Source organism: Lepidochelys kempii, chromosome 8 (genome assembly GCF_965140285.1).
Source record: "Lepidochelys kempii isolate rLepKem1 chromosome 8, rLepKem1.hap1, whole genome shotgun sequence".
Lineage (NCBI taxonomy): Eukaryota > Metazoa > Chordata > Testudines > Cheloniidae > Lepidochelys > Lepidochelys kempii.
This window is the reverse complement of record NC_136387.1, coordinates 44,228,601-44,246,694: the sequence shown is the minus strand read 5'-3', so window position 1 is coordinate 44,246,694 and position 18,094 is coordinate 44,228,601. Positions and strand designations below refer to the sequence as shown.

General features: G+C 45.7%; 1 protein-coding gene across 10 annotated transcripts in view; it reads left to right on the top strand.

Annotated features, from left to right (window-relative positions):
• Positions 1 to 2,139: 2,139 nt before the first annotated feature.
• The window catches only part of PACS2 (phosphofurin acidic cluster sorting protein 2), a 209,266-nt gene continuing 193,311 nt past the window's right edge, over positions 2,140 to 18,094 (top strand). For all 10 annotated transcript variants that reach the window (XR_012160291.2, XM_073356257.2, XM_073356256.1 and 7 more), the window contains exon 1: positions 2,140 to 2,360. Coding sequence is in view for 9 of the 10 variants with exons in the window: in XM_073356257.2 (XP_073212358.1) it covers positions 2,239 to 2,360 (122 nt within the window). In the remaining variant the exon portion in view is untranslated. The remainder of the gene's footprint in view (positions 2,361 to 18,094) is intronic.

Below are 18,094 nucleotides of genomic sequence, written 5' to 3'. Positions count from 1 at the left end.
TCAGCTCTCATCCCCTAGCGCCCCTCCTCTACTTGTACTACATTGATGACATCATCATATGGACACATGGGAAGGAGGCCCTTGAAGAATTCCACTTGGATTTCAACAATTTCCACCCCACCATCAACCTCAGCCTAGACCAATCCACACAAGAGATCCACTTCCTGGACACTACAGTGCAAATAAGTGATGGTCACAAACACCACCTTATACCAGAAACCTACTGACCGCTACACTTACCTACATGCCTCCAGCTTCCATCGTAGTCACATCACATGGTCCATTGTCTACAGCCAAGCCCTAAGATACAATTAAATTTGCTCCAATCCCTCAGACAGAGACAAACACCTACAAGATCTTTATCAAGCATTCTTAAAACTGCAATACCCACCTGGGGAAGTGAGGAAACAGATTGACAGAGCGAGATGGGTATCGTTCACCTGCACATCTACTAATGTGATATATGCCATCATGTGCCAGCAGTGCCCCTCTGCCATGTACATTTGCCAAACCGGACAGTCCCTATGTAAAAGAATAAATGGACACAAATAGGACATCAGGAATGGCAACATACAAAAGCCAGTAGGAGAACACCTCAGTCTTCCTGGACATTCTATAACAGATTTGAAAGTAGCCATACTTGGACAAAAAAGCTTCAGAAACAGACTTCAAAGAGAAACTGCAGATCCAAAATTCATTTTCAAATTTAACACCATTAATTTGGGCTTCAATAGGGACTGGGAGTGGCTGGCTCATTACAAAAGCAGCTTTGCCTCTCCTGGAATTGACACCTCCTTCTCAATTATTGGGACTGGACTACATCTACCCTGATCGAATTGGCCCTGTCAGCATGGTTCTCCACTTCTGTGGTATCATAGAATCATAATAGTGGAATATCAGGGTTGGAAGGGACCTTAGAAGGTCATCTAGTCCAACCCCCTGCTCAAAGCAGGACCAATCCCCAATTTTTGCCCCAGATCCCTAAATGGCCCCCTCAAGGATTGAACTCACAACCCTGGGTTTAGCAGGCTCAAAGCATTGATCCATCCCTCTCCCTGTAACTCCCTTCTCTTCATGTGTCAGTATGTTTACATCTTTCAGAGTAGCAGCCGTGTTAGTCTGTTTTCGCAAAAAGAAAAGGGAGGACTTGTGGCACCTTAGAGACTAACACGTTTATTTGAGCATAAGCTTTTGTGAGCTACAGCTCACTTCATCCGTTGCATCCGAAAGCTTATGCTCAAATAAATTGGTTAGTCTCTAAAGTGCCACAAGTACTCCTTTTCTTTATATTTACATCTGCATCTGTAATTTTCACTCCATGCATTTGAAAAAGTGGGTTTTTTACCCACAGAAGCTTATGCCCAAATAAATCTGTAAGTCTTTAAGGTGCTACCGGACTCCTTGTTCTCTTTTCAGGTTCCTGTCCTCTGTATGTTCCTCCCACATCCCAGGCTCTTCCACACATTTACGAGTTCTTTCTCCCTATGGTTCCCCAGCCTTTCCCGAAACATCCTCGCATCTCTCCTGTCTTATTTTCCTCATGCAGGTTTGTTCTGCTTCCTTCTCCAAACTTCCACTCTCCAGGCTCCCCACGTCTCGCAGACTTTTGCCCTGCAGGCCCTTGTCCAAGCTCCTCCTCTCTTAGCCTTAAGATCCTCCCCTTCAACTCTCCAAATGCCTGCCTTTCCCCAGGCTCTTCCACTTTCCTTCTGCTGACTCCTAGGCTTCTTCTTCCTAAGCACCGCCCCGTGGGCTTCTGTCTGTTTCTCTCTCCCCCTTCCCCAAACTCCTCCCTATCTGCAGGCTCTGAAGGGTGAAGACAAAGAGCCATTCTTTAAATAACAACTCGAGTACTCAAACAGGAAGCTTCTACCATTACTGAGCTCCCCGCTGCAACACAGCCTTATCTTCTCTGGTAAGGCTGGAAGACCCGGGACTCAATAACCCCTCCATACAGACCGGTCCCCTCTTCGCTCCGAGTCCTGTACCACCGCCCAGCCACTGCACCTTTTCTACTGGGGCTTGTACTCCAAGCTCCGCTCTCCCACAAGCCCCGCCCCTTATCTACCTAGGCCCCTCCCTTCTCCACGCTCCTCCCTCACGCCGCGCTCTGGCCCCGCCCCCTCCATGTGACCCTGGCCGGCCGCGGTAGGCGCGGCGTAGTGACCGGTCGCGGGGTGCGTTCGTCTCGCTGCAGGCGGCTGCCGGCTCCGCTGCGGGAGCGAGGCGGCTGTGGCGATGGCGGCGGAGCGGGGCCGCCTGAGCTTCCCGGGCGGCGCCGGGGTGCTGAGCCGCCCGGTGCCCATGAACCTATTCGCCACCTGGGAGATCGACGGTTCCAGCCCCAGCTGCGTCCCCAGGTTAGCCCCGGGCCGAGCCGCCGCCCCCCTCCGCTCCCGGGTAGGCCTGCACCGGGGCAGCCCCTGCCGCGGGCTGCCTGCAACCCCCATGGCGGTCCGGGCCCCGTCCCTGCCCCCAGGCCAGGCCGAGCCTGCGGGCTCCCCGCCCACAGCGGACCAGGCGGGGCAGCCCCCCGTGCCCCCGGTTCCTCCTCCCCGCGGAGCCCCCTTCCCTTCCAGCTCTGGGCCGGGGGGAGGGGGGGTCCGCAGGACCCGTGAGAGCCCTGGGTGTGCTCCTGACGGGTCCCCCGTGTTGGTCCTGGCTGCCCTGCCCCGGGAGGCTGCCCCGGCGTGGGGGGGACCTGCCCCGGACCCCCTGCTAGGCGGGGAGAGCCTGGCTGTGTTCAGGGCGCGGGGCCCAGCTCAGGGCTCGGATTCAGCTCCGGATGTGCCGTTAGTTAGCACTGAGGTGGGGACCTGCACCTGCGCTCCTGCAGGCAGGCAGTGCCCCCCGCTCCTCCGCAGCCGTGCTTGTTCCCTCACAGACCGCTCAGCCCTGGGGCTGCTCTGGGGCATGTCCGCCTCTATGCACCTGTCCTGCCCCACCTCTGTACCCAGATGGGCAGCCTAAGCCCCAGCTGTGTTCCCTAGATGCGTGCCTGTGAGGTCTGTACCTGGAAGGGGTGGGGAGGAGGGAGCATGGGGTTAGGGTTGTGTGTCTGGAGGGACTGGGTGAGTGCCTTGTGGGTGGACTGGAAAGGGCACTTATTGTTGGTTGGGTGGTAAGGCATGTGAATTGACATGAATGGGCAGGGGAGGCTTGGTTTAGCTGGTGACATCCTGGCTTTCGGGACTGCATCTGTTGATTAGCTTCTGTTTGCAAATTCCTTAATTTTTAATAGTACTTACTAGCATCTTCCCGTTCGTTACTTGTTATTTATTTGGTGGGTATTAGTTGTTCAAAAATGAACTGGCATGAGAACACCTTAAGCTGTGTGAAATGGGGCTTTGTGGTGGGTGGGATGATGGAAAAAGCGTGTGGGTGGGAGTTTAGCTGGGCAGCAGTGCACCTTACTTGCATTGTCACACTGGTCCCATTGTTTAGCCCTGACATCTCCCTCATGCTCCCCCAGCCCAGATAAACTTCTGTTGTCAGGGTTTTTATGATCATAACAGAAGAAAAAACATAAAAGCAAGCTTCCTAAATTAATATCAAGTCATGTTTTCTTGTTTCTAGAGACAAATCCTCAGCCTGGCTTTTTATGATAAAAATGACACAAACTGGATGTGAACAATGGGCAGACAGGTTGATGGATGGAATGGTGTGAACTAGGCATTCAGGGAACTTTGGCAGGCAGCAGCACTGGGAGGAGAGTCACTGGGGAACCTCCACTGCTGAGCCATGCTCCCTAGACTCATGTCATTGTCTGTGCTCCCTTATCCCAGTACTCCAGAGATGTCTGTGTTCAACCCCAGGCTTCAATGGTCCATGAGAATAGGAATGCGACCACAGGTAAACTACAGGGTCTAAAGAAAAGGAGTACTTGTGGCACCTTAGAGATGAACAAATTTATTTGAGCATAAGCTTTCGTGAGCTACAGCTCACTTCATCGGGTTTAAGGGACTTCAGGACATGAGGGGCATAGAATCTGGAGGTTGCCTGCTTTTCATTTTCACTGCTGTTCACTCAATAAAAAGATCTCTGGCTCCGTGTGCAGAGTAAACAGGTGTCCCAACTTCGTTTGGTGCTCCCCACCTTGGGGTAGATTAGCAGATAGTTGCTGCTCCCTTTACTCTTTACCCATTAGTACTCAATTAGATTGAGCAGAGAATATTGGGTTGGTGGGCTGCTGCCCTGTACATGTGAGCTGCTCTCACAGCCATTTTCACCAGAGGCCAAATTGTGAGCATGGTGAGCTTTCAAGTAATGGCCTGCTGCTTTACTTTAAGAGGGGCAGAATGTTTGCAGCTTTCCCTATTAATTCTGACCCCTTCTTTTGCCCCTTGTATGCCCTCTTCCTGAAATGAGTCTGCCACACTAGTTGAGAAATGCACAAGCTTTTAATCAGTATCTTGTAACAGTTTTGTCTGAATATGTTATACCAGATGTCTAGGCTTCTGGTAATCGGGCTGAAAGTGCATTTCCATTCTAACAAGCTCTTTTCACTTGCTCATAACTCTCCAAACTTTCTGGGCTGATATTTCCATGCTTGGTATCTGCCCAAAGGGGAGTATATTTGAATGTTTGAGGAAGATCCCTTTATTTGTCGTCTTGTTTGTGTAGGAAAAAATATTCTCTCCTTTTTTTTTTTTCTCAGCAGGGTCACACCAAAAACGACGGGGTTTTGGCAGGTGACAGTGACAAGAGTTCTTGAAGTGCTACTGTCTTTGCTTGGTTTAGGGGGAAACAAATGAATATAGGAGTGAAATCACCAAGTATGCCCAGTAATCTAACATTTTAGCAGACACCCCAACAAGCTCTGTATTTATTGTGACTTTAAAGTAGCCTGAGAAGACTCAAGGTGTGTTGTCAGGTTTCTAGTGTGACAGTTTGCATGAGTGTGATCATCACTTTTTCAGTTAAACACACACACACAACAAAATCCTTCAAATCCCTACTTTAGCATCAGGAACAGGAGGAGATTGTTGGGAACTGGGAGAAATTGTAGTTCCCACAATTATAAGAGACCTCCACAATTCTGGCTACATTCTGCAAATTAAACTCTGAAAAGTTTTCTCTTGCTGCAATCATCCAATCTATTTATGTACATGATGATTCTGCTTTTATAACTCAGCCTTGTTAAAAAAAACAACAACAACAACAAAACCTAAGTACCTCAAGGAGGTGTGTATTTCAAATGGTGACTGGGATTCGTTGGAGGCTAACATCACTAGAGACCATTTTTATTTCTAAAAACCCAAACAAATAAAATACAAAGTGAGGGCTGGGAGGAAGGCTGAATTTGGCTGGGTGGAGGTTGGTAATGGCTGGGGGACTGATGGAGATGGCTGCAGAAAGCTGGGCATAAGAAAACTTGAATTTGTGTGTGTGGAACTGGGGTTTGAGGGAAGCTGGGTTATGGGAGTGTCTGGGGATATCTGGGAAGGAAACTGGATTTGTGAGAGTCTGGGGATAGAAGCCATAGGGCACATTGTGAAACCCAGTGGGTGTCTAAGGACTGGGGGCAACTGAGACCTATTTGGTGGTTGGTGCTGGGTATGGGAGTCTGGTCGGTTCCACCCTGCCTCCTCCCTGTGGTTGCTGTCACTGCCTGCTCCTCATGGTGCTGTTTCCAGGTCCAGCAGGGGGAGCAGCAGACAGAAGCTGCTTGGCTGCATGCTTCCCCCCCAGGTGCCACAGCGGCGTCTGGTGGCCGAACCATAATTGTCAGATGTTGCTGCAGCCCATTTGGATGCAGAATATTCAGTCTGGGCCGTGGGAATGCGTGTCACCCTGCAGGTGTGAATTTTGTGAGAGACGTATGACACTTGGCAGGTCTGCAAAACGCAGTAGACTAATAAAAACACTGAGTGCACAGCCAAAACTAAGTCAGAAGATTGAAAAGTTGAGGTTCCTACAGAAACATTAGTTTGGTGTCAGTGCATCTGTATTTTATGCTGCACATTTTAGAACAAACAATAATATGCTACACAGTTAATCAGAAATAAAAAATATTCCGTGTGTGTGTGTATATATATATATATATATATATATATATATATAAATGCTGCTGTGTTAAGTTGTTCAGTGAACCATTATTAGCCTTTCCTGGCTGTTTTAACTCTACCTGTTAACATTACATCAGACTACTGTTTTGCATTTCATTGTATGTGGTGCAGTGCTACATAAGAACACAAGGGTGTCTGTGATTGGAGAGGGCAAGATATTAAAAAAAGGAGTGCTAAAGTTACTTTCCTAAGACTATATTTAAGTTCAGGCACTCATCTTTGAAACTTTTGACCATGAATATTGCAAGTATCACCTCCTGGGATGCAGGAATGTCCTTGAGACATGCTATAATCAAAAGGTGACATTAGAAGACACAGTATACTCTATGAGAATGAGAGCTCCCTCTTCAAGCAGACATCTGTGAATACATGGAGGAGAGTGGAGAGGAAAATGGGCTTGGTGTTTTCCTTTGGATTTTCATTGGCTGCAATTTCTCTTCTGTGCGCCTGTTGACTTTTAAGACTCTTCAAACTCCACTGCTTTGAACTCAGTAAAAAGGCAGAGAATGGGTGGAATATGCAGAAGGATCATGCTTTGGGAGGGAACATTTCCTTCCCTTTTAAAAAGTTTAGGTTAGTGTAGATAAATCTCTAGAGACATTTGTTTCCATTTCAGAGACATTCCTACCCTGTTGGCATACAGCAATAGAGGGGAGCAGTGATTGGACCAGCAAGTGCTTGCTTTATTGAAATACATAATTGGGGCTAAGTGCCTGCAGTTATTTTTTTTCTCAACACACACACGCACTGGGGAATGTGACATATTTTGGAATGCTTTTGTGGACAAGAGCTTGCCAATAAAGGAAATAAAAGGCAACGGTCTCATTCAGTGAATTGCCCTGTGTAGCTGGTATGAAGCCTTGAGTGTTGTGGGTGGACTGGTACACTGAGAGTTGATTGACTGGAATGCTTTGCTCATTTTGTCCAGTTGATCGCTGATTAGCAGACTTTGTGGTGGATAATATATGCAATATCACTCTTCACAAGGACGAGAGGAAGATCTCCTTTTAGTTTTGATTTACTGGAAGTCCAGCCAGTTCATGTGGACTTACTAAAACTTGAAGGGCTAAGTATCTAGTTGCTTTATGGGGAGAAATGTTCTCAGAAGCCATATTTAGTTTGTGAAAAATAGTGGCAAAGAACCATAGTTTTCTTCAGTGACACATAGCTCAGTTATCAGAGTAACAGCCGTGTTAGTCTGTATTCGCAAAAAGAAAAGGAGTACTTGTGGCACCTTAGAGACTAACCAATTTATTTGAGCATAAGCTTTCGTGAGCTACAGCTCACTTCCTCAGATGCATATCGTGGAAACTGCAGCAGGCTTTATATATACACAGAGAATATGAAACAATACCTCCTCCCACCCCACTGTCCTGCTGGTAATAGCTTATCTAAAGTGATCATCAGGTGGGCCATTTCCAGCACAAATCCAGGTTTTCTCACCCTCCACCCCCCCATACAAATTCACTCTCCTGCTCAGTTAAATCTTTGTGTCCCCTGTGCTTGATTCTTTGTACATTAGGTGGAAGGGAGTGTGGTTTCTCTTTGAAAGAGAGGGATCAGCTTCTTTGTGTAACAAATGATTTGATGTGCTTATTCTTCTGTTGATGTCAGCTGTTTTTTTTTTAAAAGTACTTTGTGGACAGTTGTTGCTGTATGTATAAAAGTACTTCTGTGGTATTAGCGACCATAATACCTCAGTCATGCAGAGCAGGCTGTTGATATCACTCCATCAAAACCATATGCTGCAGCTATGTTAAAACTATGTAGCCTTTCTGGATTTTAGCCCTCTGGCTTCCTACCCATCTGATAGTGACAGACACAGCTTTCCTTTATGTATATAATAGCTTTCTTGGGCCTGATATTTAGAGGAATTGGGTATGTGTAGCACCCATTGCCTTAAATTGGAGTTGTGGGTAATCAGCTTCTCAGAAAATCAAGTTCCTTGTTTCAGTCATTGCAATCACATCACTGGTGTTATCTTATCAACAAAGAGTCTTGACAAGTATATTTCAGAGGGAAGAAGCTGTCTACCTGTTTCTTCCCTACTAGTCTCACTCTTGTGCAGTGAACTGCTGTTTTTAGAGGAAGGATATATTGCATAACATTTCCTCTAAAACTTTTAAAAAATGATTTTGAGAAAAGAAACTAGAGTTGTATGTTTCTCGAATTATGCTGCTGGTTCAAGAGGCAGCATGGTCAAGTTGTCTGAAGACAGAATTTGCAACTGTAAAATCCCGACTTCTCATTCAGAGTTTGCCACTGACTTGTATGATTTTAGTTAACTGCTCCTGCCTCAGTTTCCCCAATCTGAAAAATGGAGATTCATTTGTTACCGTTTGCAAACTGCTTTGAAGGTGGAAAGTGCTGTGTAAGTTGGCTATTCTACTATGGTGAATGCGACAACCTCCCCATTTTGAGAGAACATTTTGAGTTCTCTCACTGGGAGATTGAGGGGGATGGCTGGGGAAGTGGAGGAGGTGGTCTCAAGACTGTAAGAGACTGTCTTGCTAAGTGATCTCCAGAATAAAAAATGTGGTTGGATTAATATTTTCATCCATGACAGGGTTTGCATTAGGCTATTGATCTGTTTCCAGGATGTTTGAAAGCACTCAAACTTGGTCTCGCACATACATCTTATTGGGGTAAGTTTGTTTCCTCATACATCACTGGGAGAAATCAAGGAAGCAAACTGAATAGAGCTCAGAAGAAGTTAGTGTTATAAATAAGCTGAGATTTCTTTGTTCATCAGTGTAGTGTATGAGCACTTCAGTGTTAACTTTCCTTCAACACACATAAGAGGTAGTGAAATATTATCTCCATTTTGCAGATAAAGATCTGAGGGACAGAGAGGGGAAAGTGACTTGCTTTAGGTCATCCAGGAAGCTTTTGGTGAAGGTGGGAATAGAACTGAGTTAGCCCAGTGCCTTAAGTCAAAGACCAACCTTCAGCTGATCATGGGTCACTGGGGTGAAGGAAAGCAAAAACTTGACAGTTAGGAAGAAAGATCAGAGGGAAAATATGGAGCGTCTCAACCTAGTCACTCCACATATAGTCTGTGCTTGAAGAGGAACTGTAGCCCAACAAATGAGCAAGAAGCAAATGCTGAAAACTTTTCAGAGTGCCATTATGTTCCTCTGTAAACCCTGGTCTGTATTTTCTAAACGCATCTCATAGTTTGCCTTTGCATGGGAAGTTGGCCTGTTAGTCTGCTTATTTGCGTCATGTCTTGGCAGCTCTTCTAATTCCTATGGGCCAAATTCTGCCACTCTTATGACTGACCTTCTTGGGAGGGTAGTTACTATGGAATTAATGATCATCTGCCAAATAATGCTGCATTGCCAGGCCCGCTGTTATCCTCAGTCTTTCTCTTAGCTTTAGTGAAAATCCTGGACTGAAGAATTCCTCTGGGCCTCTAACAAATCTTCCATTTTTTTTAATGAAGCTGGGATCAGAAGAAAAAGAGGGAGTGGAGAATTGGAGGCGAATTTGACTATTGGGAGACCAGCAAGCTTGGATAGTGGTCATGTTAGTTTACTTCCCCGTGTTTTCTCTCTCCCTGAAAGCTACTGTAATTGTTATCCAGTCTTTACTGTCTTCTCTGTCTTTCAGTATAACATGCATTGCTGTTGTCATTTGGCTGATAAATGCCATTTCTCAAGCAGTGGTGTGGGATTTTTAGTCCAAATGGATCTTAATGCAGACAATAAGTGGCTGAAATCTAATTGAAAGTGATAACATGAAGCTCATCTTGTAGTGAGGTTTAATTGGATTACAGTAATATACAGTAATTATGTGGAGACTCACAGGGCATGGAGCCAGTTTCACCATGAGAGAATGGAACCTCACTAGTTGCTAGCTTGTTTATTGAAAATTGGGTAGTCACCGAGAGAATTGGCTGATAGGTAAATAAACAAGTGTTTGGAAATGAAGGTACGCGTAACCATAGATTCATAGATACTAAGGTCAGAAGAGACCATTATGATCATCTAGTCCGACCTCCTGCACAACGCAGGCCACAGAATCTCACCCACCCACTTCTGCGAAAAACCTCTCACCTATGTCTGAGCTATTGAAATCCTCAAATCGTGGTTTAAAGACTTCAAGGAGCAGAGAATCCTCCAGCAAGTGACCCGTGCCCCATGCTACAGAGAAAGGTGAAAAACCTCCAGGGCCTCTTCCAATCTGCCCTGGAGGAAAATTCCTTCCCGACCCCAAATATGGCGATCAGCTAAACTCTGAGCATATGGGCAAGATTCACCAGCCAGATACTACAGAAAATTCTTTCCTGGGTAACTCAGATCCCACCCCGTCTAACATCCTATCACAGGCCATTAGGCCTATTTACCATGAATATTTAAAGATCAGTTAATTACCAAAATCATGTTGTTCCATCATACCATCTCGTCCATAAATTTGAGTTTAATCTTAAAGCCAGGTAGATCTTTTGCCCCCCACTGCTTCCCTTGGAAGGCTATTCCAAAACTTCACTCCTCTGATGGTTAGAAACCTTTGTCTAATTTCAAGTCTAAAATTTCCAGTGACCAGTTTATATCCATTTGTTCTTGTGTCCACATTGGTACTGAGCTTAAATAATTCCTCTCCCTCTTTGGTATTTATCCCTCTGATGTATTTATAGAGAGCAATCATATCTCCCCTCAACCTTCTTTTAGTTAGGCTAAACAAGCCAAGCTCCTTGAGTCTCCTTTCATAAGACAGATTTTCCATTCCTTGGATCATCCTAGTAGCCCTTCTCTGTACCTGTTCCAGTTTGAATTCATCCTTCTTAAACATGGGAGACCAGAACTGCACACAGTATTCCAGGTGAGGTCTCACCAGTGCCTTGTATAACGGTACTAAAACCTCCTTATCTCTACTGGAAATACCTCGCCTGATGCATCCCAAGATTTCATTGGCTTTTTTCACAGCCATATCACATTGCCTTTCATGAGTTGGAAGCGGTGAGTCAGGATCTCCATCTCACCCAACTATTTCAGCCTTTCTTTGAAAAACTACCTAGCAAACTCATAGCAGCTCATTCCACACAGTTGAGTGTCTTATCTAGATCAGAACCATGCCGTGGTAGCTGTGCGGTGACTGGCTGGGCTGCTCATTCTTTCTCTTACCCAATTGTTGCCAGTCAGAATTCCAGGCTTTAAATGCTTTCTGCTTGCAGGACAGATGTCTGTTTCAGATCAGCAAGTCCAAAGCTTTTTACATCTTTGTGCCATATATTTGACTGGGAACGATACCACTTGTGCAGCCTTTTCTCCAGGGGTTTGGTGGGACGAAGACATTGCTCCATCTGTTCCTCCTTGAGGCATTAAATGTCAGTGCAACTATTGTGGGACAAACACAGACTGGCTTATTTCAGCTCCTTTGGTGCAAAAATGGGGAGAGAAGCATGCAGTATAATGGGGTGATAGCACAGATATAGTTATTTTTATGACCATAGTGCAGGGGTGGCCAACCTGAGCCTGAGAGAGAGCCAGAATTTACCAATGTACATTGCCAAAAAGCCACAGTGATATGTTTGCAGCCACGCCCCTCCCCCCAATGAGCTCCCAGCGCCTCCTGCCCACCGGCAGCCCCGCTGATCAACACCTCCCCCTCCCTCCCCACACCTCCCAATTAGCTGTTTTGTGGCATGCAGGAGTCTGCTGGGGGCGGGGAGGAGGAGCGAAGGCATGGCAGACTCAGGGGAGGAGGCGGGGGCTATGGCAGAGCCATGGGTTGGGCAGTGAGCATCCCCTGGCACATTGGAAAGTTGGTGCCTGTAGCTCCAGCCCCAGAGTTGGGACCTATACAAGGAGCTGCATATTAACTTCTGAAGAGCCACATGTGGCTCCGGAGCCACCGGTTGGCCACCCCTGCCGTAGCGTCTAGGAGCCCTAGTCTCAGATCAGGATTCCATGATGCTAGGTTCTGTACAGACACAGAACAAGAAAAAAGAACAGGAGTACTTGTGGCATCTTCGAGACTAACAAATTTATTAGAGCATAAGCTTTCGTGGGCTACAGCCCACTTCATTGGATGCACAGAATGGAACATATAGTAAGATACATACATACAGATAAGTTGGAAGTTACCATACAAACTGTGAGAGGCTTATATATTTATTCAAGTGACACCATCATAGGACCTAATCACATTAGCCACACCATCGGGGGCTCGTTCACCTGCACATCTACCAATGTGATATATGCCATCATGTGCCAGCAATGCCCCTCTGCCATGTACATTGGCCAAACGGGACAGTCTCTATGCAAAAGAATGAATGGACACAAATCTGACATCAGGAATCATAACATTCAAAAACTGGTAGAACACTTCAGCCTCTCTGGCCACTCAGTAAAAGATTTAAGGGTGGCAATTTTGCAACAGAAAAGCTTCAAAAACAGACTCCAAGGAGAAACTGCTGAGCATGAATTAATATGCAAACTAGATACCATTAACCTGGGTTTGAATAGAGACTGGCAGTGGCTGGTTCATTACACATATTGAATCTATTTCCTTAAGTTAAAAGAAAAGGAGTACTTGTGGCACCTTAGAGACTAACCAATTTATTTGAGCATGAGCTTTCGTGAGCTACAGCTCACTTCATCGGATGCATACCGTGGAAACTGCAGAAGACATTATATACACACAGAGACCATGAAACAATACCTCCTCCCACCCCACTGTCCTGCTGGTAATAGCTTATCTAAAGTGATCATCAAGTTGGGCCATTTGTTTCCACGGTATGCATCCGATGAAGTGAGCTGTAGCTCACGAAAGCTCATGCTCAAATAAATTGGTTAGTCTCTAAGGTGCCACAAGTACTCCTTTTCTTTTTGCCCTTCGCTGCGCACTCTCCAATTTTTCCACTTCCTTCTTGTAGTGTGGGGCCCAAAACTGGACACAGTACTCCAGATGAGGCCTCACCAATGTTGAATAGAGGGGAACGATCACGTCCCTCGATCTGCTGACAATGCCCCTACTTATACATCCCAAAATGCCATTGGCCTTCTTGGCAACAAGGGTACACTGTTGACTCATATCCAGCTTCTCGTCCACTGTGGCCCCTAGGTCCTTTTCTGCAGAACTGCTGCCTAGCCATTTGGTCCCTAGTCTGTAGCAGCGCATGGGATTCTTCCATCCTAAGTGCAGGACTCTGCACTTGTCCTTGTTGAACCTCATCAGATCTCTTTTGGCCCAATCCCCTAATTTGTCTAGGTCCCTCTGTATCCTATCCCTACCCTCCAGTGTATTTACCTCTCCTCCCAGTTTAGTGTCATCTGCACACTTGCTGAGGCTGCAATCCACACCATCCTCCAGATCATTTATGAAGATATTGAACAAAATTGGCCCGAGGACTGACCCTTGGGGCATTCCACTTGATCCTGGCTGCCAGCTGGACATGAAGCCATTGATTACTACCTGTTGAGCCTGACAATCTAGTCAACTTTCTCTCCACCTTATAGTCCATTCATCCAGCCCATTCTTCTTTAACTTGCTGGCAAGAATACTGTGGAAGACAGTGTCTAAGCTTTGCTAAAGTCGAGGAACAACATGTCCACTGCTTTCCCCTCATCCACAGAGCCAGTTATCTCGTCATAGAAGGCAATTAGATTAGTCAGGCATGACTTGCCCTTGGTGAATCCATGCTGACTGTTCCTGATCACTTTCCTCTTCTCTAAGTGCTTCAGAATTGAGTCCTTGAGGACCCGCTCCATGATTTTTCCGGGGACTGAGGTGAGGCTGACTGGCCTGTAGTTCCCCGGATCCTCCATCTTCCATTTTTTAAAGATGGGTACTACGTTACCCTCTTTCCAGTCGTCCGGGACTTCCCCCGATCGCCATGAGTTTTCAAAGATAATGGCCAATGGCTCTGCAATCACATCCACCAATTCCTTTAGCACTCTCGGATGCAGCACATCCGGCCCCATGGATCTGTGCTCGTCCAGCTTTTCTAAATAGTCCTGAACCACTTCTTTCTCCACAGAGGGCTGGTCACCTCCTCCCCATGCTGTGCTGCCCAGTGCAGTAGTCTGGGAGCTGACCTTTTTCACCCCATTATAATGGAAACCTTGTTGCGACCTTCACTGTGGTGGTACTATTGCCACACCATAATATTGCTGTGCCGCATCAGGGCCAGGGTAGAGTTATTGGTGTAAGCTGGGGTCCTTTAGATCAAGGGGTTCCCAACGTACAGCCTATGCTGATCTTTTTTCAATTTTCAAAATGCTCTAAAAACCACATGCGTGGCAAGATTATCTTGAGTACTGGTATTCCAACAGGGGCTGGGGTACCTTTTGAGAGAAGGGGGAGAACATCCACTGAGATGTTCCCAGGAAGTCTACTTGTGCTCATGGTCCCCTATTATTCCCGCTTCCCCCCAAAACAGGGGAAATTAATGCCCTCAGAACTTCCTTAATGCAGAATTAAGGTTGATCAGGAACCCCTCCTACCCTTCCAGAATGTTGAGTGCCTGGTACTCCTGAAAACCATGAAACACAGATCACATGGCATCCACCCCCATTATGCAACCCTAACTCTGCCCTCTTTCAGTGATGTCCTGCCTGCTCTGATGGATACTGTCGCACTCTATCCATATGATACGGAGCACTGCAGGGACACAGCACTTGGGTATATTAGGAGAAACTGTCAGACCAGGTCCTTGCTAAAGCAAAAGTTGTGGGAGATGAGTTTAGTCAACACAAGCTGGCTACGCCTATTCTTATCCTCCGTTTCACCTGTTCTGCCTAGATGACCCTCAGGTGTCCAGAGTTACCTACACTTGTTCCAAGGATCCTCTCTGGAGCATCACCTGCACTTACCTCTGTACCAGCCTGCTGCCAATTCCTGTGGCAAGAATAATCTGTTGTGCTCCTCTGCTTGCAGAGCAGACATCACTCAGCACAGAAACTAGTGGTTCATGATCCCTCTGGGTGTAGATGCATCTCTCCATGTATTGCAGTGTGAGCTATTGTGACGTACTGCAAGTAATCCTTGCACCAGTGAATGCAGCTTCCCTAACACACTGAAGGGCTGTTGGAGTGCAGGCAGATGAATGGGAGAATACAGTTCTGTGGGGGACAGCACCCCACATAAAATGACACCTACTTCATGTCTGCTTATTACGGGACAGCCCTGGCTGAAACATACTTACAGTCTATCCCCAGTGGCGCTTGCTAGCTTCAGGGGGCAGAGTGAAAGTTGCAGGGTGAGCTGGCATTTACTTTAACTCTAATTTGTAGCTTTCAGAGGTTTAAGTACAAGTGCATTTCATGTTCTGGAAGGGTTCACAGCCCTGCCAATCAACTTTAAGTGAGCGTTAACCAAGTTTTTGGACACTGAATCTGAATTTCACTCCGGTCTGAGGCTTGTCGAGTTCTAAACACTCTCCTTGGGTCCTCTCTGGCTCCAGGACCAAGAAGTATCTGGGTAACATTGGCACAGAAATAATAATAATACTTAGTTCTTAGAATCTGAAGCGGTGCTTCAGTGCTGTGTGCGTAGGATCCAATGGAGTGGTCCAAGTGGTCATGCCTTAGTGGGATCCAAGCTATACATTGACTGGGGTGGAGGGCATGAGAGCTCTTGATTGTTTCAGACTCTTCTACTGCTGATATTGGCACTGCAGATCCCCATGGTACGATCGTGTGCCCTGCGGTGCACCTGTGGAACTCATTTAAAATGTTAGCCATTGGCTGAGTGCGTACATGCCCATCCATGTGTCTCTCTTTCTGGAACCCAGGGTATATAAAGCACCCAGTCCACAGTTGTTCTCTTTCTGCCAGCCTGAATGAATGTGGAATTAAGTTGTCTCCTGGCATTGGGCCTCATCCACTTGGATATTTTAGCCTATTCCCAGCCAGCCTTTCTTCCTTCAGAAAGTTGTATTCGAATTGGGAAAGGTACAGAGAAGGACAACAAAAATGATTAAGGGAACAGCTTCCATATGAGGAGAGACTAAAAAGACTGGGACAGTTCATCTTGGAAAAAAGACGATTAAGTGGTGATATGACAGAGGTCTATAAACCATGCATGGTGTGGAGAAAGTGAATAAGAAAGTGTTATTTACCCTTTCACATAACACAAGAACCAGGGGGTCAACAGATGAAATTAACAGGCAGCAGGTTTTAAAAAAAACAAAAGGAAGTAGTACTTCACACAATGCACAGTTAGCTTTTGGAACTTTTTGCCAGGGGATGTTGTGAAGGCCAAAAGTATTAGATCAGCTCGTGGAGGATAGGTCCATCAATTGCTATTAGTCGTTAGCTATGGTCACATCCAGAGCATGGGGCTGTCCCTAAACCTCTGACTGCCAGTAACTGGGGCTGGATGACGGGATGGATAACTCAATAACTGCCCTGTGCTGTTCATTCCCTCTTAAGTATCTGGCATCTGTCACAGTTGGAAGACAAGATACTGGGCTAGATGAAGTATTGGTGTGACCCAGTATGGTCATTCTTATGTTCTCTACCAACCAGCATTACAGTTTGGAAGGAAAGCATACTGTTCCGTGGCCCTTTAAGAACTGCTAATTACTGACAGTTATTCTTTGCTACTCCCTCTAGACTAAGAGATACCTGGTGGGAGCTTATCCTGAAGACTAAGAAGTTGGAATTTCATGACCTTTGGAATGTAGGCAAGTTTTAACTTACTCTGTGAAGGGCCTCTAATTATCTGTTAGATTCAGTGTCTACGTCCTTGGGTACAAACAACATTTCTTTTCAAGCCCTCTTGGCTATAGAATTCTAGGACCAGATTAGTGGTTTCATCACTTTATGAAGAATGATCCAACTTATAAGTGTCAGTCGTCTTTCTGATATCAGACTAGTCCTTACCCTGCTCTTCAAGCAGTTTGAGTCCAGTGCAGTTCACATCCTGGTCAATCTAGAGAAGAAAATATAAAGAGCTCACCCAAGATGTAGACTGGCTTTTCTGTAGGTCCAGCGAAGTCGCACTTATTGTAAAGGACTGAACTAATTTTAACTCCATCTTATCGATATTCACATTTTTACAAGCATGCAGGATCCCTTCACATCAGTGGGTCCTGGAATTATCCATTGGGAACACACACTTCAACTTGGGGTCAACTTCTTTTTCCATCCTTCTTGAGGAATCTTTCTGATGGACTGTTGAGAGATGAAGTGCAATCTCTTATGGAAATGGAGGCTATCATGCCACATTTCTAAATCTAATACCCATACTTAGCAACTTTACTATTTGTCATTTTTGCATACTTTACCTGATTTCTTTGTTACACTGGTTTGCGATACCATTATTGATTTGTAATGGGTGCAGTATAAGAGCAGGTCTTACAGCCCATTTCCGCTTCCATTGAAGTCAATAAGAGCAAGATTTGGTCCCTACACTTCAAATACTCTTCTCAAGGTATGTTTTAGTTTTGGCACATCAGTGTAGATTAAATATTTAACTAGGCTATTCCACCTTTCGGAGAGCCACTGATAAGTAACTTATTGCATTATCTCCTAGACTTCTTGTCAGAGAAAAGCATTTAGTTGTATTAGCAGTATTTTTGAGTTCTTGTTTTTCTACATGAGACAGTATAACTAACTTGCATCTTTCATTTGGAGTATTTCATTTCACTTGTGATTCTGAAGACGCTGGAAATGGCCCTTATGTTTAGAATGCCTAAATCCTTCCATTATAAAAGATTTGTGTGAACTTTTCTGAGAATTTCATACTTCCATTGTTTGCCCTAGGCCTCTTATATTTAATGGGGGATAGTCTTGGGGCCAGGGAGGTATCTTTTTCAGATCCCGTGAAATTCTGTTAAGATTGAGTTGTGAGCTCTTAAAGTGCTATTTCCCATCTGTGGCTTGTAGTGTACAGCTTGATGATTTTTATTTATTTATTTATTTTTTTTGGCAGCTTGTCAGGAACCCTGAGCGTTCCAAAGCCTTGCACATGTGCCCCAGCCTAGATACTGCAGTACACATCCCCCTGGCAGAGACTTGGGCCAGGTGCTTCGAAAGAAGCTGTAGAGTCAGGGAAAGGGCAGAGAACAAAGCAGG